Here is a 21,346-nt window from a genome sequence, read left to right on the forward strand (position 1 = left end):
GCGCGCCGCCGCCTGGGCCCTCCCTTCCTGAGGGGCCTAGCCGCGCCCCCGCAGTGGGTGGGGCGGAGGCGCTTTCTCGTGCGCGCGCGGGCACAAGATGGGGTAGAGCGCGCGCGGCGGCGGCCTTCTCGTGAATTTCCGGGTGTGTTTATTTGCGTGCGCGTGGCCGCGACGTCCCAGCTGGGCCCGCAGGCGGGTTTTGAAAGCTCCGGGGTCCTGAGGCGGAGAGGCTGCCTTTATTTCTGTGCGGAAGGAGTAAGGGGGCCGGCCGTGAGGAGTCTGAGGGGGTCAGCGACCCGCGAGGACATGACGTAGCCGCGGCGGCGGCGGCGTCCAGAGTGGCCCCCGGCTCCCGCCCGGCTGCAATTGCAGCCTGAGGGAAGGAGCCACAGCCCTAGTGACCCTCCTTCCTTTGTGTCTGGGTTGGAGTTAGCACCTCGGCGCCCCGGGACTGCGACGGCCGCCCTGTGGGGGTGACGCCCCCTTCTCTGCGGGTCGGAGGTTCGCGGGGGGCCTTCAGGTACCCCCCTTGCTGCGGACGCTCAGGTGAGACACCTGTGAGGCCCCGACCTACCCCGGCCTGTGTCCCTAGCCCTGAATTTTTTTCTGGAAGCCCTGTTGCCTCCTTTCAACCCCAGCTTGATTTCCCAGCGAAGACCCTTGTGCTAAGGTTTGGGTAAGTTTGCGTCTCGCTTTTCTTTCAGAATTGGGTTCTCCGGAGATTCAGTAGCCGGTTTAAGGGACTCAGAATTCTCGTTCAAGGGATACTTGTTAATCGTTCTAATACTGTACCAGGAAGAGAAATGTCTAAAAAGGAACTGGTCAACTGTTACGGCTTTCCTGCATGAAACTGACCTTTATATTTCACGAGTCCTGACTTTACGTTGATGTGGGTGCAAAAGGTGGGACGCTGAGAATCTGTTCATAATGTTTCAATGGGGACAGAGTTTAGAAAAACAACATGTGAAAATTAGTTTTAACTTTTCTTTAGTTTTAACTTAATTTCTTTAGTTTTAATAAGGCTAGGTAAAATTGAAAATTAGTTACAAGTGTTCAGAGTGTTTTTTGCCATAGCTATTGGACCTAACCGAAAAAGTTTATTTCTGTTTTTGTCAAACCAAATTTTATTACTGTAAAATTAAGGGACATTTTATGTTTGAGATCATAAAAACATTATTAACACTTAAAAATTATCATAGCCCTGGTCCTAACCATAATTTTTTCTTTTATCAAGCAGTTTCATGCCAGTACGGGGCGTTTTGTGAACCTTGACAGTAATGGGGAAATGCTTCACTTAGCTTTGTATGCAGCTGACACATACGGTCGTACTTTTTAGTCAGTGTTGAAGCTTATCATTATTACTCCTCTTCCGTGTGCTCAAAATTACTTATGCTTATCTCTTTGCACTCAGTGCATCACGTTATAGTTATCTGTATTTTCCTCTTCTGCCAGATAGTGAATTCCTTCATATGTGTGATTTAATTTTTGTAGATTCTGGGCACTACATAGGAGGGACTCAAATATTTATTGAGTACATACATTAATAAGCACATTTAGACACTCACTGTAATACATTAGTAGATTCTGTTTAAAAACTTGCAAACATTCTGATCTGGGATTTATACTCATTGAAAAATTTGCATCATATTTGAAATAAAGTTGATAGGAACTTCGAGTATTATACTATGAAGAATATTCTTCTGTTTTTATGTCCTCCTAATCTAAGAAATGACATCAGAGGATATTTTCTGTTGCTTTGTCATACTTAGCAGCTCAGCTGAAACTCGTGGAGTAAGTCCATGAGAAATGTGTGAAGACATACCAGCTGATGCCCATCTCGAGTGAGAACTAATACTCAACAGAATGCTCTATTTAGTTTTATGATGGCAAAGAAATCAAGAAGTTTGTAATTATTAGGACTTCAATATGATCATTGTTTATAAAGTCTTAAAGTTTTATAATTGTACAAATGATAATGAGTATTGAAAAAAATTAAGATAGTATAGAAAAGAACAAAAAAGAAAGGGGAAAAAATCCCAAATCTTGATCTTGGAAGTAACCCAAACATTATGTTGAACAGACTTCTAAACATCTCTGTATGTATTTAGATGAGACCAGCACATATTTTGTGCTACACATGGGGTCATATTTAAAACTTTTTCAGTTATGTGTCATGAGCACCTTTCCATGTCCGTACATGGAGGTGTGTCTTATTTTAAATGGCTGTGTAATAGTCCATTGTATTTACATACTCTAATTTTTTAAATCCATACTCAGAATGATGGGCATTTAGGTTGTTTTAATCTTTTTAATCTTACCTAAACACTCTTTTAACTCTTTTTGTGGATATTTTTTGCATGCATATATGACTATCTCTTTGAGGTAGATTCCTAGAAGTGGGATTTCTGGTAAAGAGAATGCTTACTTTAAATACATCATACATTGCCTTCCAGAAAAGTTGCATCCATTTTGTACTCCCCTCAGGTACCTTTTTTTTTAAACTTTTTATTTTGTGTTGGAGTATAGCTAATAAACCAATCCTTCTGGTTTTCTCGCCTGGAGAATTCCATGGACAGAGGAACCTGGCGGGCTTCAGTTCGTGGGGTGGCCAAGAGCTGAAGCGGCTTAGTGCGCGCGCGCGCACACACACACGTAATTAACAATGTTGAGATAGTTTCAGGTGGACAGCTAAGAGGCTCAGCCACACATACACCTGTATCCATTCTCCTTGAAACTCTTCCCATCCAGGCTGCCACATAACATTGAGCAGAGTTCCCTGTGCTATACAATAGGTCCTTGTTGGTTATCCATTTTAAGTATAGCACTGTGTACATGTCTATCCCAAATTCCCTCTCTCTCCTCAAGTATCTTAAAAGAATACTAATTTCCTCACATTTTTGAAAGCATTGGATTTTGTTTATTTATTTATTTATATTTATTCATTTATTTGACTGCACCAGGTCTTAGTTGCAGCATGTGGGATCTAGTTCCCTGACCAGGGATCGAACCTGGGCCCCCTGCATTGGGAGCTCAGAGTCTTAATCACTGGGCCAGCAGGGAAGTCCGGATTTTGTTTATTTAAAAAAAAATTTGCAATAATAAAATCCTTTCTTTACATTTTTCAATACCAGTGAGGTTGTACGTCTTTTCATATCTTTATTGGCCTGACAAGAATTTGATGTTTTGCCTGTAGCTCATGGTTGACAGCTCAGAGAAAGAAAAACCTGAGGGAAGATGGATGCAAAAGCTCGAAATTGTTTGCTTCAACATAGAGAAGCCTTGGAAAGGGACATCAAAACATCCTACATCATGGATCACATGATTAGTAATGGAGTTCTAACAGTGTCAGAGGAGGAAAAAGTGAAAAATGAGGTAAAGCCCTCTGAGGCAGCCTATGCTTTCCTTGTGATTTTTAAAAAATTCAGTCTGTACTTTCTTAAAAATTCTTAGAATTTATTTCAAAATTTGTACTGGTGTCCACTAATTTATGTTGCAAATATATTCTTTATAGTATACTGAATTACTTTTTTTTTTTTTTTTAGCCCACCCAACGGCAACGAGCAGCTATGCTAATTAAAATGATACTTAAAAAAGATAATTATTCTTATATATCATTCTACAATGCTCTACTCCATGAAGGTTACAAAGATCTTGCTGCCCTTCTGCACGGTGGCATTCCTGTCGTCTCTTCTTCTGATGGCAAAGATTCAGTTAGTGGAATAACTTCATATGGTTTGTACCCATGATACCTTCTATCATAATGACTACGTGGCTGAAGTTTTGTTTTATTGTAGATGGTGTCTGCTGGAGAGACTTAACAGTTCAGTGAAACATGCATGTGAAAAAATTACAGTCTTGTTTTCCAGTTCAGATATTTTTATTTGTGTCCATATTACTTTCTCATTTCCTTACCCAGTGAACTATCTACTGCTGAGATAATAATATACATACCTTAATTTTTAGAGATAATAAGATAATTTATAAGCCTTTAAATTTTTCTCCAGTTTTGTGTTTACCAAGTTCGAGCATAGGAAAGAGCAGATCTTTAGAAATCTATGCCCTTGAAAGCAATTCCATATTCCTTCCTTTACACGCTCTTCTTAATCTTTAGTATGAGAAAAAGATTGGAGAGTTAGAGAGGGAGAGGATGAGTCAGGGCAGATATAAATGGAGATTTTCATTGCTTTGTGGTCATCTTGAAAGGTGTATCTTTACTTTTGTTCTGGGTGTTCTTAGAAATCAGAAAGTTAAAGTTAATACGCTAGCTATGTTTTCTTCTCTTGGAAATTCTGGTGGAGATCTCAGCCTGTTCTCTTCGGTTTTTATGGAATTACTTGAGTAACCATTTCAAAGTTCTCTTCATTCATACTTGTTTTGTTTTGGATTTCAGTAAGGACAGTCCTGTGTGAAGGTGGAGTACCACAGAGGCCCGTTGTTTTTGTTACTAGGAAGAAGCTAGTGAATGCAGTTCAGCAGAAGCTCTCTAAGCTGAATGGTGAACCGGGATGGGTCACCATATATGGAATGGCAGGTTGTGGGAAGTCTGTATTAGCTGCAGAAGCTGTTCGAGATCATTCTTTCCTAGAAGGTAAGTTTTGATTACCATTGCTGACTAAGAAGATACTGTTTAGGCATTGCATTAGCTTCCTATTGCTGATATAACAAATTACCAAAGCTTTTGGTGGCTTAAAACAACACAAATATTACCGTGTAGTTCTGGAGGTCAGAAGATCAAAATAGCTCTTACTGAGCTAAAATCAAAGTGTCAGCAGTGCTTAGCTCCTTTTTGAGGCTCAGGGAGAATCCTTTCCCTTCCATTTCCCACCTTCTAGAGGTGCTCTGCATTCCTTGTCTCATAGTCTTTTTTCTTATTTTCAAAGCTGGCAGTGCATAACATCTTCAGATCTTTCTCTTTCCTCTGATCTTTGCTTCTGTCATCACATCTGCTCTGACCTTCTTGCTTCCCTCCTAAAAGGGCCCTTGTGATTATATTGGGCCAAATGGATAATCCAGGATAATGTCATCTTAAAATCCTTAATTTAATTGCAGTTGCAAAGTCTCTCTTTGCTGTATAAGGGGCCATATATACAAATTCTGTGGAATAGGATGTGGACATCATGGGGAGGGGAGGGGCAGTTTTCTGCCTACCACAGGTGATTAAATTTTGAATTTAATTTTCTACCTTGCCTGTCACAGTGAGGCTTGACTACCCAGGCCAGTAAGTTCATGTGTTATCAGTTGGCAGTCATTATCCCTGGAATGAAACTAGTTCCCTTGTATCTTAATTCCAATTTTTTTAATTTATTTGGCTGTGTAGGGTCTTAGTTGTGTCATGTAGTATGTTTTGTTGTGGTGCTCAGACTCAGTAGTTGTGGTTCACGGGCTTAGTTCCTCCTCGGCAAGTGGGATCTTAGTTCCTTGACCAGAGATCGAACCTGAGTCCTCTGCCTAGCAAGGTGAATTCTGAACCACTGGACCACCAGGAAAGTCCTTCCCCTTGACTGCCCCCCCCCCATCTTAATAATTGAGGGAATTACATGGTTGAAAAAGTATCTTGAAAGGTCGCCCAGCTTGTATCCCTGCCTTTCAACAGTACTGTACTAACAGAGCTTCCTGGTCGTCGAGTGTTCTGGCAACGTGCTGTAGGGAAGATTATTGGAAACGCAATTCCATTAATGGCTTCCCAGGGATGATTATTTCTTGTATTTGGCATCCTGAATCATTAATATGAATTCCATTTCTCCAGTTAATTCTATCATTTATTTACTTTTAAAAATAAAAGTCTTTAGTAACTTATCTATCTTACGTGTAACTCCAAGAAGAAAAAATTGGAAGTTGACTGTAGCAACCAATGAGTTTTTGTAAGCAGGCTTTATAGATTCATTAGACACCTGGCAACTGATTTTCCTTGCTTCAAATATTCATGTAGTCAATAAGTGTTTGAGAATCTGTTATGGATTTTATCACTGTTTTGGGCAAAATCCAGAAAGCAAGCACAGCTTGTGTATCTAAGAAATTTACTTACAGTCTGGTAGGAGAGGAAGACAGGTTAACTATGATATATGTGATAAACTGAACATTAGAAACAAGTATAAGGTACATACAAAGTTAGAATAAAGGAAGGAAGCTTTCCATCAGGGGAAGAGATTGAGCAGGCCAGGCTTCCTGAATGAGATGACATTTTAGCTGGAGTTTGAAGAATAGAAAGAAGTTTGGCAGGTGAACTCAGCAAGGATGAGAGAGTAGAGAAGGTGGGAAGGGAGTTGGGTAGTTACCAGAGTGAGGAAGGTCAAACTGTGCAGCAGAGACTTTAGGACATTTGGCAGGTGCACTGCTGACCCGAACGAGTCCCGTAGGTTCTAAGGATATCCCTAGCAGGAACTTTACATAGCATCCTCAGTCTTCAGTTGCCTCCATCCATGAGTGGGTTTGGGGGAATTTAAAAAGATAGTTCCCGACTTCTAGTGGTTAATATTTTGTTGTTGTTTACAATATATAATCACCAGTTAAAATAGTTCGTGAGGAGGACTTCCCTGGTGGCCCAGTAGTTAAGAAACCATCTGCCAATGCAGGTGGCACAAGTTTGATGCCTGGTCCGGGAAGATTCCTCAGGCCCAGGAGTAACTAAGCCTGTGTGCCATGGAACCTGTTGTCTGCAAAAAGAGAAGCCACCACAATAGAAGCCTGTGCACCACACCTAGAGAGTAGCTCCTGCTCACTGCAACTAGAGAAAGCCTGAGAGAAGACCCAGGGCAGCAAAAAAAAAGTTTATGACGAGATGACACAATGAGTGGAATAAATAGTAAGCACCTGAGAGTTTTATTTTATTTTTTTTTCCATCTATTTTTATTAGCACCTGAGAGTTTTAGAAAGTTGGAGGCTGGGACACAGCTTTTGTACACACCTGGTTTTAATTTATACGTCACAGCCTTTGTTGATGATATTGATCATACTCTTGTCAGAAATATGCCTGATTCCTAAACCCTGGTTTTTCTCTCTCGTTTTTATAGAGAAGTTTTAGGTGACTCAGTACTATGCAAATCTCAGGGCCAAGAATTTATTTATTCACTTTTTTTTAACCTCTCCTGCAAAGTTGATCACCAAGGATATTTCAGGATAAAATTGGTTTAAATTTCTTTTAGTGTGAAGTAATGGTTTTTGTTTCAATATAATCATAAATTTCCTTTAAAATATGGATAATATACCAATTTTTAGGGTTAAAACTGCTCTTTGGTGCTATTTAAATCACTTGATAATATTGGGGTGAATTTTAAATTTTAGGGGTTAAAATTGACTGACAACCTATGGAATTAATTACCCAGGAATCAGATTGTATAAAATGTAGTCTTGGAATAGATTTTAACCACTTTGTTTTGAGAAAAGATCAGGGATACTGGCAATTTTCTAGTGTATGATGAGCTTAATTCAGATCTCAAGTACAGAGGGGTGAGTAAATCACATTCTCTAATTTACAGCTTATTTTCATATTAAGTCTATCTGAGTTTCTTACTGTGTTCATTTCCTTTAAAAAAAAAAGTCCCATTCTCATTTCCCTTTCCCTCCTCTAAAGGAAAACACACTCCTCCTATGTGTCTTCTCTATGCAACTACAACACTGCTTCATTTCTGACACTAAATATGTGAGTTTTCCACATATCCAGAAGTTCTTCAATACCAACTGAGAGACCTGTGATTTAACTCATCTGATGCTACCTACCTGGAGATAGCATCAGATCACACCAGCCTGCCCCCACCCCAACCCTTTCAGATGACAGTTGCCAGTCCAGGTTGTTACCTGTGCTTCTGACAACTATACTTACTAGATTACTGGTTTATTAGACAAGCATGAGGGGCTTCCCAGGTGGCACTAGTGGTAAAGAACCCTCCTGCCAATGCAGGAGATGTAAGAGATGCGGGTTTGATCCCTGGGTTGGGAAGATCCCCTGGAGGAGGTCATGGCAACCCCCTCCAGTGTTCTTGCCTGGAGAATCCCATGTACAGAGGAGCCTGGTGGACTACAGTCCATATGGTTGCAAAGAGTCAGATGTGACTGATGCGACTTAGCACACACGCATGCATACAAGCATAAAACTCTGGAACAGCCTGACGGAAGAGATGTGTCAGGCATGATATGTGGGAAAGGGTGTGGGGTCCCTGTGCCCCGTGTGGATGCATCACTCTCTGTGTACTCCCCGTGTTCACCAGCCCACATGCCCTGAATCTCACCCTTTTGGTTTTTTACGGAGTTTCCAGTTACATAGGTGTAGTTGATTAAAACATTTGTGATTGAATGCAATCTCTAGCCACTCCCTTCTCCCCAGAGGTCTGGAGGGTGGGCTTGAAAGTTCCAATGCTAATCAAGTGGTTGATTCCCTTGGCAAGGTTCCCCTAAATCCCTAGGTATTTAGGGACTTCCCAGAAATTACTTTATTAACATAAACTCAGGTGTAGTTGAAAGGGGCTTATTACATGAACATAAGACACCATTTCACTTTTATACTCTGGAGCAGTTTCAAGAACTGGGAACAAAACTGTTAAAAGATGCACCTAAGGCTCTCACATGGGAAGTTACAAGGGATTTAGAGCTATGTGCTAGGAATAGTGGCAAAGATCAAATATATATATTTAATCACAGAATCTCACCTCCCCATAGGTGATCATTCTAATGTATTTAATATATGTGTGTGCTAAGTCACTTTAGTCTTTTCTGACTCTTTTCGACCCTCTGGACTGTAATCGTCAGGCTTCTCTGTCCATGGGATTCTCCAGGCAAGAAAACTGGAGTGGGTTGCTGTGTCCTTCTCCAGGGGATCTTCCTGACCCAGGGATTGAACCCACATCTCTTATGTCTCCTGCATTGGCAGGCAGGTTCTTTACCACTAACCACCTGAGAAGCCTACTTAATCTATACTCTTTGTAAATATACAGGGTATATAAATACCAGATTTGATTGCCCTCCTATCTGTACATTCCTATCAGTAACATGTGATGACTCCTATGTCCTCACTTCCTAGTAATATTAGATTATCTTCCATCTTTGAGATTATTGACAGGCTAGCAGATGTGAAATCATACCTTAGTTTACATTTCTGTGATAACTTGAGCTTGACCATTTCTTTATAAGTTTTTTAGCTTTTTGAGTTTCCTTGTTGTAAAGTTTATTGATATCATTTGTTCTTTCCATCTTGTGTTGCTTTTAAGGAGTTTCTTGAATGCTATAGATAGTAGGACTTACTGGTTTTAAACTCTGTAAATACTTTCTCGTTTTATCATCTGTATTAACTTTGTCCTAGATGTCTTTGATAGAAATCTTTAATTCTGATGTAGTCAGATTAGTCAATTTTTTTGCCTTCTAATTTGTGCTTCCTGAATTTTTTTTTCTTCCTGCATTTTAAGTAGTCCTATTATCTAGTATTATTATTATTATCCAGTAAATAGATATGGATGTGAGAGTTGGATCATAAAGAAGGCTGAGCACCAAAGAATTGATGCTTTTGAAATGTGGTGCTGGAGAAGTCTCTTGAGAGTTCCTTGGACAGCAAGGAGATCAAACCAGTCAATCCTAAAGGAAATCAACCCTGAATATTCATTGGATGTTCTCATGCCAAAGCTCCAGTACTTTGGCTGACAGACTTGAAGAGCTGACTTATTGGAAAAGACCTTGACTCTGGGAAAGATTGAGGGCAGGAGGAGAAGGGGGTAACAGAAGTTGAGATGGTTAGATGGTATCACCAACTAAATGGACATGAGTTTGAACAAACTCCAGGTGATAGGTAAGGACAGGGAAGCCTGACATGGGGTCCATAGGGTCGAAAAGAGTCGGACACAACTTAGCGACTGACAGTAAGAGTCCTATTATAGTCTTACCATTTATATTTAGCCTTTTAATCTGAAGTCTGCTTTTGCATATCCACTAGTTCAAGAGTAGATACCTCCCTAAAGATGGAGTTGGACATGACTGAAAGACAACAACAAAGATAAATTTTAATCTCTGGAGTTTTATGTCTATTCTAAAATATACAAATATTAGATTTTGCCATTGTTATAAAACCTTATTTTTTCTTTTGAAAGTACAGGTTACTGTATGGGTTACAAACTTCATTAAAACTGGTTTCTGTAGAAACTGTGTTACCTTAGGGTGGTGTTTGGTTTAAATTGATGAACACTATTAAGTTCTTAACTGTTTCTGTCTGTATATTTTTAATAACCCAGTTTCCTGTTCCCAGTTCAACCATTTAATTTGACAAATTAAAAATTAAAAGAGTTGAATTTTTCAACCATTTACACGATTGTATTTCAGTGCTGAGTTTCTAAAGATGTGGAAGTTTTCTCTAGAGGCTGTCTACCTGTTTCCTTCCTTCCTTCCCAGGACTTCCTTGATACTGTTAGATTATTAATTGCTACCTCAATAAACCTCTTGTAAGAGTAGGATGGGTTAATTTTCTCTGAATAAAGGCAGTTTTTTTTTCTTTGCTTAAATTTCTCTGAGTGAATTATAGGTGCAAGCCTCATTCAAGGCTAAATTGCTCCCTCTTGTGCCCACAGTCAAGATGTTTGGATTCTTTCTGAAATGTGAAATTTATGCTCCCAGTGATAGGAGATTTGCAGATCAGTTGGTCTTTTGGTCTGGTTTTTTTTTTTGTTTTTTCCTGACCACACCGTGAACCATTCAGGATCCTAGTTACCTGACCAGGGATCAAACCTGTGCCTCCTGCAATGAAAGCACAGTCTTAACCACTGGACAAGCAGGGAGTAGTCCTGTTTGTCTTTCTCTCCAAGCAATAGTTTATTATTTTTCTTGCATATGTTAGTAATGCCCTAAATTACTTCTAAGGTTAGGAGAGAGACCTCTGATGTAGATAGTAGGTATTTAATTTAAATCTGCAGAGTTCACTAGCCAGTTGTGTCTGGCTACTTTCTTTACCTTGTCTTGAACCCTAGGATGAGTTTGAAAAATCTTAAGCAGAAAGCACAAATTAAAGAAAAACCCTTTAGGAGCAGCATGTAGTTTAAAACTGTTTTAAATATGACAGTAGTAGTATTTTCATTTAAAATGAAGTAAAATTTCTCTTCACTTGTCCTGCTTTCCTTTCTCCTTCATTCTTCACCAGAGGTAGTCATGGTTAACAGTTGAGAGTGGGTTTTCGCAAGCTTTCTCCTGTGCGTTTACACACATGTACATACACAGAAGAGCTGGACACAACTGAGCGACTGAGCACTGTCACCAGCACGGAGCACAGCTGTGGCACTGAGCAGAGCCCCAGGGGTTTACTCTTTCATAGCTGTTGACTTTAGCAAGCCTAGAGAGCATCAGGAAGCTTTCAGCAGGAAAGAGGAAGACTTGTTGGGATTTCCCTGGCAGTCCAGTTGTTAAGAATCCACCTTCCAGTGGGGTTCAAACCCTGGTTGGGGAACTAAGATCGCACATGTCTCGGAGCAGCTAAGCCCGTGTGCTGCAGCTACTGAGCCCTCACGATCTCGAGCCCCTGCTCTGTAGCAAGGGAAGGTGCCCCAAGGAGAAGGCTGCACACCGCAGTCAGAGAGCAGCCCCCAGTGGCCTCAGCTAGAGAAAGCCTGCGTGTAGCGACGGAGACCCAGCGCAGCCGAAATAAAAGACAAGGAAGTGTGGGACTTGTTTACCTTCATCTAAGACATAGGCACTGGTACTCAAGCCATGCTTAACAGCCCTGCCTTACCTCGGTTACGTAGCATTCTTTCTTCTGGTCATTTATTGTCTTTTAGATTCTCATGTAGTTACCACCCAATTCATTGCCAAATTCTGATCTAGGTCCTTTCCTCTGATTCCCAAGCCTTTGCTGTGCCTTCTAGACTTCCTCCTCTGTGGTCAGGAAACTCCTCTATATCATCAACCCTTCTTAGACCTCCTTGTCTTATGTGAAACGGGGTAGTTTTCCTGAGGATACCTCTTTCTCTGTAGCCTTTTTCAGTGGTGTGGTAACCCTTTTCCCTTTGTATTTCACATATTTCAGCACCAAGAAATGGATGGATGCTTTCTTTGCTCTTTGTTGCCTCATCTGGGCCTTTAATACTCCTTTCTCCAGCTAAATTCTTTGTCCTTTGAAGTTCATTTTTCTAATCTTTCCCGGTTATGTTATAGCCCTCTGATTGATTGGTTGGAGTTCTTAGTTATAAATTTAAGTCCTCCTTCTGCTGGCAATCTTAGTGGTTTGATATCTATGTGGATGAGTCATCCAAAACCTTGGCCTCTCAGTTCCTTGACTTATGTATCTATAGTGACCATTTTCTTCACTCCCCTTCAGCTATATAGGTTGGATCCTGGCCTTTGGCATTACCAGAAATGATACCACTTTTGAAATCTTGATTATAAAATTCTATTCCACTTGGCTTACCTCCATCTACTCTGTTTTTCAAGTTCACTACAGTTTTCTGAGTCTTATCCGTTAATAGCGTAATACCCTCTCCGTTTGTCCCATCAGCCCCCTCTCAGCCTTGGGCCTGGATTTTTATTGCCTAGTATTCAGTTGCTCCTCAGCGCATACTCTTTAGTTCTCTCCTTATCTTGAATGAAAGCTGATGCCTTCTCTGTGTTCTCTGTTGCTTCATTCAGACGTTATTTCTGTCTTCTTTGCAGACGATAATCACCTAACTGAGCTTCAGTTTAAATTCATGGTCATACCCTGGCAGTTTTACTTAGTTTATTTAGTAGATGTGTAATCATTGTGTTGGGCTTCCCTGTTGGCTCCGTGGTAAAGAATCCACCTGCCAATGCAGGAAACATGGGTTTGGTCCCTGGGTCGGGAAGATCCCCTGGAGGAGCAAATGGCAACCCCCTCCAGTGTTCTTGCTGGGAAATCCCATGGACAGTGGAGCCTGGCGGCCTTTGGCCCGTAGGGTTGCACAGAGTCGGACGTAGCAACTTAGCACACGTGGATTGATTAACAAAAATGATGATGATGTCAGTTGACAGCAGTAATATTAATGTCTGTTCTTATAATGCTTACTAGTTCAAAGCTTAATTATATGAAAGGTGGTCTCATCCATATCACTAATAATCGTGTCTGTTACAACCTTTTACTTTTAACATAGCTAAATCACATATTATATATATTAATTTCTTATAGTAACTGAAGTAGGCAGGGGTAAACAGTCTTATTCTAGTATTGTATATGATATTGAAGTTAGTGATTTGCTAAAGGTATCATAGCTAGTAAGCAGTAGAGCCAGACTTGAGCCTAACTTCTTACTTGAAGTCTCTGTATGAGAACCATAATGAACGAGTTATGTGTTCTCAGGAACCACATCAGTGGTTCTCAGTCAGAGATGATTATTCCCCTCAGGGGATATGTGACAAACGTGGGAGACATTTTTGGTTGTCATGACTGGGGAGGGGAAGTGCTGCTGGCTTCCAGTGGATAGAGGCCAGGGAGGCTGCTGAATGTCCTGTAATGCTTAAGACAGTTCCCTCACAAGAAAGAATTATCTGGCCCAAAATGTCCAGAGTGCTTCTGTTGAGAAACTGTTGTACAGTAATCATTGAAGACACAGGACAAAGATTTGAAATTTTGTTTGCTAAGATTTTACGGATATGTAGCAGATGAACACCAAACTTCAGTTTATTCACATCTTCAACTTTTCTTAGATTTGGGCTCTGAAGCTCAGTAATAGTCCTACAAACAAAATATATACTCTGAATCAAGAGAAGTTTGGAGATGTGATGAAATCGAAGATTGGAACAAATCTTTACTGCTGCCTATCAGTAAAATCTTTCAAAGGGGACTCCTGTTTAAAGACCTTAAATTTATTTTCCTTTTCCTCACCAGATTGTTTCCCAGGGGGTGTGCATTGGGTGTCAGTTGGGAAACAGGACAAATCCGGGCTTCTGATGAAGCTGCAGAACCTTTGCGCACGGTTGGATCAGGATGAGAGCTTCTCCCAGAGGCTTCCACTTAATATTGAAGAGGCTAAAGACCGTCTCCGCATTCTGATGCTGCGCAAACATCCAAGGTACAGATGGTCGTATTCAGTTGATGTGTGTAGTCCCAGTGAGACTTAACTACTGACATCTGGAGAACATCATAACCTTTTCTTGCTCTTGGGTAGAAGATTGAAAAAGAACCATTGCTTTTCTGCTCTTTCTCTTGTATTAAAAAAAAAAGTGGTTGCCACTGTTGTTTGCATGATACCTGCCGTGTTCTCTCTTGAATACCATTGTAGGCTCTTAAGAAATATTTCCTAAGTAGGTGGTGTTTATTAGAAAAATGCAAATGTGTTACGTTGAAACCATTATTTCTAATAGATTAACATAGAACGAAGGACAGAATAAATGTAGGCAACTTGTGAAAGATGGAGTCAGGAAAGATTTTTGTTTAATGGGATCCTTCTGCTGTGCTATTTCAGTTTTTGGGTATGCATGTAACTCTTCTACTTCCCTATACTTTAATAGTTTCTTTTATTTCAATAATTTATTAAGTAAATACCATTATAATTATGTTCCAGGAAGTATTACTAGCTATTTCATAATTTTCATTAACCAGAGGGAGACAGAAGCGTAGTTGTTGCCTTTGGTTTCTGTGATCTAGCAGCCCTTCTTTCATTTGTTCATTTAACCAGCATTGAGTGTTGTGCCAGGTTCTGGGTCAAGTGCTACAAGTACAAAGATGAATAAAGCATTCCTTGTGAGTGTAACATTAAAATGGGTGAGAATTTAGGTAATGGCTGTGAATTTTTTTTATTGCCCTGATGCACCAAATGATGCTATATGCTTTCGTGTGTAACAGTGGCTGGAGTATGGCAGTGATTCCCAAATTGGTAAGAGGATTCATATCAGGATATTGGGGGAGAGGAATTATTTTTGGAAAAAACCTCCTAGTGATTATGATCGTATTCACTACAGAGAGCAAACTCCCTTTTCTCTGGTTTCTTTAGTAGATAACTATTATCTCACCTTTGCCTTGATAGTCACTAGTATCTATTTTCATGGAGAAATAGGATTGAGACCACTAACCACTTCCTCTTTTCTTGCTCGGTAACTTCTCCTTAGCCCTACTTTCTTTCTCTGCAAAAATAAAAATGATTTCTGTTTAGGAAAATACTGTACCCGCTCTCAGATATATCAGACCGTGTTATGTAAAGGCAGCCATTTTGTTTCTCAGCATCATTTTGGCTTATGCTTTTGTCGTTTTCCAACCTGTGTGTGTTCCTAGAGTCTGTTTTTGTGTGGTACAGAAGCAGAGTGCCAGCCGGATAAAAACCCTGGTGTGTGATTATGCTGTCAGGTTTCAGTTGTGTTTTTCTCTGTTTGTTCTGGTGAGGATAAAAGCGTGTTTGGAGGGGCCAGTTAGGAATTAGCACAGAGGTTCTTTGTCATTATGCGTAAACAAATTGATTTCTAGCACACTAGTGTACCAAGTGAAAAATAGTATTCGCTGATGCATTCTGTTAGGTTGGAACATATGAAACTGCTAGTTTTGTAGGTGAAAAATGATCAAATATTGTTATTGTTCTGTGATGCTTTCTAATGCTAACCTACGCCCAGTTCTTGTTTTGTTTGGATGCTTAAAGTCAGAAAAATCTCCTTGTTTAGATAGTTCTTTTTAGACGCTAGGGGGCTTACTTCTAATATTTACATGGTATTCACAGTTCTCTTTTTGTAAGTCCCTTAACTTTAATATGAAGTGATTTGGGGTAGAAAGGAGGAGAAGTCTCTAAATCTTTTTCTTATTGGTATATTGTATAAGGGATACCAAAGGAGAGAACAAACAATAGAGACATCTTTTTAAAAAAATTTTTGTAAGTTAAAAAACAAAACACCCTGACATACTCTTTCTTTTTTTTTGAAAGGAAGTTTAAAATAAATTTCATTAGTGGCTCAATACAGTTTTTTTCTTATTAAGGTCTTTATTGATCTTGGATGATATTTGGGATCCTTGGGTGTTAAAAGCTTTTGACAATCAGTGTCAAATTCTTCTCACAACCAGAGATAAGAGTGTTACAGATTCAGTAATGGGTAAGTATTATTTTATTAATTTTCTTTTTATGATGATTCAATTACATTTAAATATGTGGCATACCAAATTGCTTACTATGTCTTGGTGATTTTGCAGGTCCTAAATATGTAGTGCCTGTGGAGAGTGGTTTAGGAAAAGAAAAAGGACTTGAAATCTTATCCCTTTTTGTTAATATGAAGAAAACAGATTTGCCAGAACAAGCTCACAGTATTATACAAGAATGTAAAGGTATAATTATTTATTTTGTGTATGAGGGAGTTATAGAGATATTAATTTACCCTTTTGTGAGTTAAGCTAATGAACATGACTATTTATTTATTTATTTACAAAAGTAGGATACAAATTCTATTCAAGTTCCCATAGACTATAAACTGGGAGACACTGGGATATATCCAGGGACATAAAGAAAAGTACAAAATTTCATGGTCTAAAGATAATGAAATCATACAGAGTCTGTTCTCTTAATGCTGTGGAATTATGTTAAGAAATCAATATCAAAAGATATGTGAAAATAACCCACATATCTTTAAGTGCAGTGTGACATTTACCAAGAGAGATCTTTGACTTAGTATTGAAAGTCTCAATAAAGTTAGAAGACTAAAAACACAGAGGGTGCCTTTTCCGGCGGTGACAACCTCCTCACGAGAGCATGCCTCTTGCAAAGGATCTTCTTCATCTGTCTCCAGAAGAGGAGAAGAGGAAACACAAGAAGTAGTGCCTGGTGCAGAGCCCCAATTCCTATTTCATGGATGTAAAATGCCCAGGATGCTATAAAATCACCACCGTCTTGAGCCATGCACAAACAGTAGTTTTGTGTGTTGCTGCTCTACTGTCCTCTGCCAGCCTATAGGAGGAAAAGCAAGGCTTACAGAAGGATGCTCTTTCAGACGGAAGCAGCACTAAAAGCACCCTGTATCAAGATGAAGGGGAGACCATCCCAATAAACAAGTGTTGGATAAAAAAATAAAAACACAGAGGGTGATTGCAGAGAAGAAAGTATTTAAATGAGAAATTAATACCCAAATGAGAAATTAATATCAAAGATACTCGAAAAAAATGGTAATTAAATGTCTATGTTTAAATGATGGGTGTATCTAAGAAGCCATGCAAGGAAAATTAGAAAATATTTGTAATAGAATAAAAGTGAAAAGAGAATTTACCAGTATTTGTTGCATGCAGCTGAAGCTGTTCAATGCAATTAAATACAGTGTGGAGTCTTGAATAAGCTATGAAAACAAATGATGGACATTAGCATAAAATTTTGTGAAATTTGAACAAAATCTGTATTTTAGTTAATAATACTGTCACATGTTAATTTCCTGTTTTGTTTTTTTCCACAACGGTATTTCTTTATCTTCTCAGAATTGGATTAGAAGTTTCAAGCCTCATTTTTTTTTTAAATCACTAATATAATACATTTTCTAGACTTTTAGCAGTAATTGTTGTTGTTCAGTTGCTCAGTCGTGCCTGAACTCTTTGCAACCCCAGGGGCTGCAGCACTGCCAGGCTTCCCTTTCCATTACCAACTCCCAGGGCTTGCTCAAACTCAGATCCATTGATCTGAGTGATGTCATCCAACCATCTTGTCCTCTGTTGTCCCCTTCTCCTCCTGCCTTCAATCTTTCCCAGCATCAGGGTCTTTTCTAATGTCAGCTCTTTGTATCAGGTGGCCAAAGTATTGGAACTTCAGCATCAGTCCTTCCAGTGAATATTCGGGATTGATTTCCTTTAGGATGGGCTGGTTGGATCTTCTTGCAGTCCAAGGACTCTCAAGAGTCTTTTCCAACACCACAGTTCAAAAACAATTCTTCAGTGCTCAGCCTTCTTTATGGTTTAACACTGTTGGACCCTGCATGACTACTAGAAAAGCCATAGCTTTCACTCTGTGGGCCTTTGTTGGCAAAGTAATGTCTCTTCTTTTTAATATTCTATCTAGGTTTGTCATAGTTTTTCTTCCACAGAGCAAGTGTCTTAATTTCATGGCTGCAGTGATTTTGGAGCCCAAGAAAAAGTCTCTCACTGTTCCCATTGTTTCCCTATTTGTTTGCTGTGAACGGTGGGAATGGATGCCATGATCTTCGTTTTTTGAATGTTGAGTTTCAAGCCAGCTTTTTCACTATCCTCTTTCACTTTCATCAAGGAGCTCTTTAGTACTTCTTCGCTTTCTGTCGTAAGGGTGGTGTCATTTGCATATCTGAGGTTATTGATATTCTGTCGTAAGGGTGGTGTCATTTGCATATCTGAGGTTATTGATATTCTGTCGTAAGGGTGGTGTCATTTGCATATCTGAGGTTATTGATATTTCTCCTGGCATCTTGATTCCAGCTTGTGCTTCATCAAGCCCAGAATTTTGCATGATGTACTCTGCATACATGTTAAACAAGCAGGGTGACAATATACAGCCTTGATGTACTCCCTTCCCAGTTTTGAACCAATCTGTTATTCCATGTCTGGTTCTAATTGTTGCTTCTTGACCTGCGTATAGGTTTCTCAGGAGGCAGGTAAGGTGGTCTGGTATTCCCATATCTTTTTAAGAATTTTCCAGTTTGTTGTGATACCCACAGTCAAGGCTTTAGCGTAGTCAATAAAGCAGAAGTTGATATTTAGCAGTAATACTAGATGCCAAAATACATGAAACTACAGCAAAGTTTTGAGTGAATATGAACTAGAAATCTAGCATTCTATTCATACTAAGTCAAACAGGTGGAATCAAAATGTCACAAATTTTTGAGCTAGGCAAAAATTCATAATTTTTATAAAATATATATTAATGCATACTATTTATGTATACAAAAGCTTTTCTACTACACTTGATAAAGGCTTGAGAAGACTACAAGAAAAAAGATGAAGAAATTGGGAAACATAAACTAAGTGAAGTGGAGCACCAAATATGAAATAGAAAAAATGAAAAACTAGATAAAAGTAAGAGGTCATCACATAGTCCAGTTGTTTTTAAATATGGCTTCTCATTAGAAATACATCTGGAGCTTTGGAGAAAAACAATACCTGGGCATTTGTATTTTTCAAAAAATTCCTACATAATTCTGATATGCATCTGAATTTTAAAAGTGATTACAGGTTTTTCTATTAAATGGTAGTTTTAGTGATAATAGAATTCTGTTATTTTCTGTTGACTAATCATGATACAGTGGTATTAAGTGAATAATAGTTACATAATTGCAACAGTAAAAGATGTTTATCAGTTTTCACAGTCAATAGCCAGATGAAAAATAACAGATAATTGCAATTGCGAGCCATAGTGGAAACACGATTAACCTAACAACATAAAGTAATTACATAAAATTTGGTGGGTTATGTAGAATGACATGGTAAGTGCAAGTGCATACATGCTCAGATTTTCATCTGCCCAGCCAGTCTATGTCTTTTGGTTGATGCATTTAATCCATTTACATTTAAAGTAATTATTACTATATATGATCCTATTACCATTTTCTTAATTGTTTTGGCTTTATTTTGTGTAGATCTTTTCCTCCTTTTGTGTTTCCTGCCTAGAAAAGTTCCTTTAGCATTTGTTGTAAGGCTGGTTTGGTAGTGCTGAATTCTCTTAACTTTTGCTTGTCAGGAAAGCTTTTGATTTCTCCATCAAATCTGAACAAGAGTCTTGCTGGGTATAGTATTCTTGATTATAGGTTTTTCCCTTTCATCACTTTAAATATATTGTGCTATTCCCTTCTGACTTGTAGTTTCTGTTGAGAAATCAGCTGATAACCTGATGGGAGTTCCCTTGTATGTTATTTGTTGTTTTTCCCTTGTTGCTTTTAATGCTTATCTGTATCTTTAATTTTCGTCATTTTGATTACTGTGTGTCTCAGTGTGTTCCTTCTTGTGTTCATCCTGCCTGGAACACTCTGTTCTTCCTGGACTTGGTTGACTATTTCCTTGCCCATGTTAGGGAAGTTTTCAGCTATTATGTCTTCAAATATTTTCTTGGGTCCTTTCTCTCTCCCTCTTATCCTGGGACCCTTATAATGCTAACATTGGTGTGTTTAATGTTGTCCCAGAGGTCTCTTAGGTTCTCTTCATTTTTTTTCATTCTTTTTTCTATATTCTGTTCTGCAGCAGTGATTTCCACCATTCTGTCCTCCAGGAAATTTTTCCATCCTTATGCCTCAGTTATTCTGCTATTGATTCCTTCTAGTGTATTGTTCATGTCTGTTCTTTAGTTCTTCTAGATCTTTGATAAACATTTCTTGTGTTTTCTCCATTCTGTTTCTGAGATCCTGGATCATCATCACTATCATTATTCTGAATTATTTTTCTGGAAGGTTACCTATCTCCACTTCATTTCATTGTTTTCCTGGGGTTTTATCTTGTCTCTTCTTCTGGCACATAACTTTTTGCTTTTTCATTCTGATGAACTTTCTATAATGTAGTTTTTGTTTTGGAGGCTGTGGGATTGTGTTTCTTCTTGCTTATTCTGTCTGCCCTCGAACATGACAATTTATAACACATGACATTCAGAAACTTTACTAGAATATTTAGTATTTTAAATTCTTCTCTGTTGCCATAAATAGATAGTGATATTTTGTTATTCATTCATTAATTAAAATAATAGTTAATGAAGACACGTATGTTATGCATGGGGTAAGATGAAGACATGGCCTCTGCTATCAAAGAATAAAAAATATAGTGAGTCAAGCTTTAATTTTTTTTGGTTGGGATTTTATTTCTTTTATTTTTACTTTCTGGCCATGCCTTGTGTGGAGAAGGCAATGGCACCCCACTCCAATACTCTTGCCTGGAAAATCCCTTGGATGGAGGAGCCTGGTAAGCTTCAGTCCATGGGGTCGCGAAGAGTCGGACATGACTGAGCGACTTAACTTTCACTTTTCTTTTTCATGCATTGGAGAAGGAAATGGCAACCCACTCCAGTGTTCTTGCCTGGAGAATCCCAGGGACGGGGTCGCACAGAATCAGACACGACTGAAGCGACTTAGCAGCAGCAGCAGCAACAGCATGTCTTGTGACTTGTGGGATCTTATTTCCCTGAATTATTTTGCAGGGACAGAGCCCGTGCCCTTGGCAGTCAGCATGGAGTCCTAACCATCAGGGAATTCCCATAATTTTCAGTCTTATCCATTTAATGGCAAATCTTAAGCATTTTTCTGTCATTAAAATCTTTTGAAAAAACTCTACCAGTGGCACAATATTGTGATATACTTTAATTTATTCAGTCATTTCCCTGTTATTATTTAAAATTTTTTACTATTTTGAGCCATGCTGTAATTAACATCCTTAAATGAAATAGTTCTTATTTTTAGTGACTTCCTTAGAATAAATACTTGAAGTGAATCCAAGAGTTATGTATTTTGAGGCTTTGGATAGCATGCAGCAAAA

The 21,346-nt window shown here is 39.0% G+C and overlaps 1 protein-coding gene and 1 pseudogene across 3 annotated transcripts in view; both read left to right on the top strand.

The window, feature by feature from the left end:
* Positions 1-121: 121 nt before the first annotated feature.
* The window catches only part of APAF1 (apoptotic peptidase activating factor 1), an 84,014-nt gene continuing 62,789 nt past the window's right edge, over positions 122-21,346 (top strand). Inside the window, exons 1-7 of one of the 3 annotated variants that reach the window (XM_043440163.1) lie at positions 122-546; positions 3,194-3,372; positions 3,543-3,732; positions 4,391-4,588; positions 13,802-13,985; positions 15,875-15,987; positions 16,085-16,216. In XM_043440163.1, coding sequence (XP_043296098.1) covers positions 3,235-3,372; positions 3,543-3,732; positions 4,391-4,588; positions 13,802-13,985; positions 15,875-15,987; positions 16,085-16,216 — 955 coding nt within the window. In that variant the 5' untranslated portion in view covers positions 122-546; positions 3,194-3,234. Of the gene's footprint in view, positions 677-3,193; positions 3,373-3,542; positions 3,733-4,390; positions 4,589-13,801; positions 13,986-15,874; positions 15,988-16,084; positions 16,217-21,346 lie in introns of all 3 variants that reach the window. The other 2 variants (XM_043440161.1, XM_043440162.1) reach the window with 2 other exon arrangements.
* On the top strand, positions 16,475-16,958 carry LOC122423287 (annotated as a pseudogene).

This window comes from Cervus canadensis, chromosome 21 (assembly GCF_019320065.1).
Source record: "Cervus canadensis isolate Bull #8, Minnesota chromosome 21, ASM1932006v1, whole genome shotgun sequence".
Taxonomy (NCBI): Eukaryota; Metazoa; Chordata; class Mammalia; order Artiodactyla; family Cervidae; genus Cervus; species Cervus canadensis.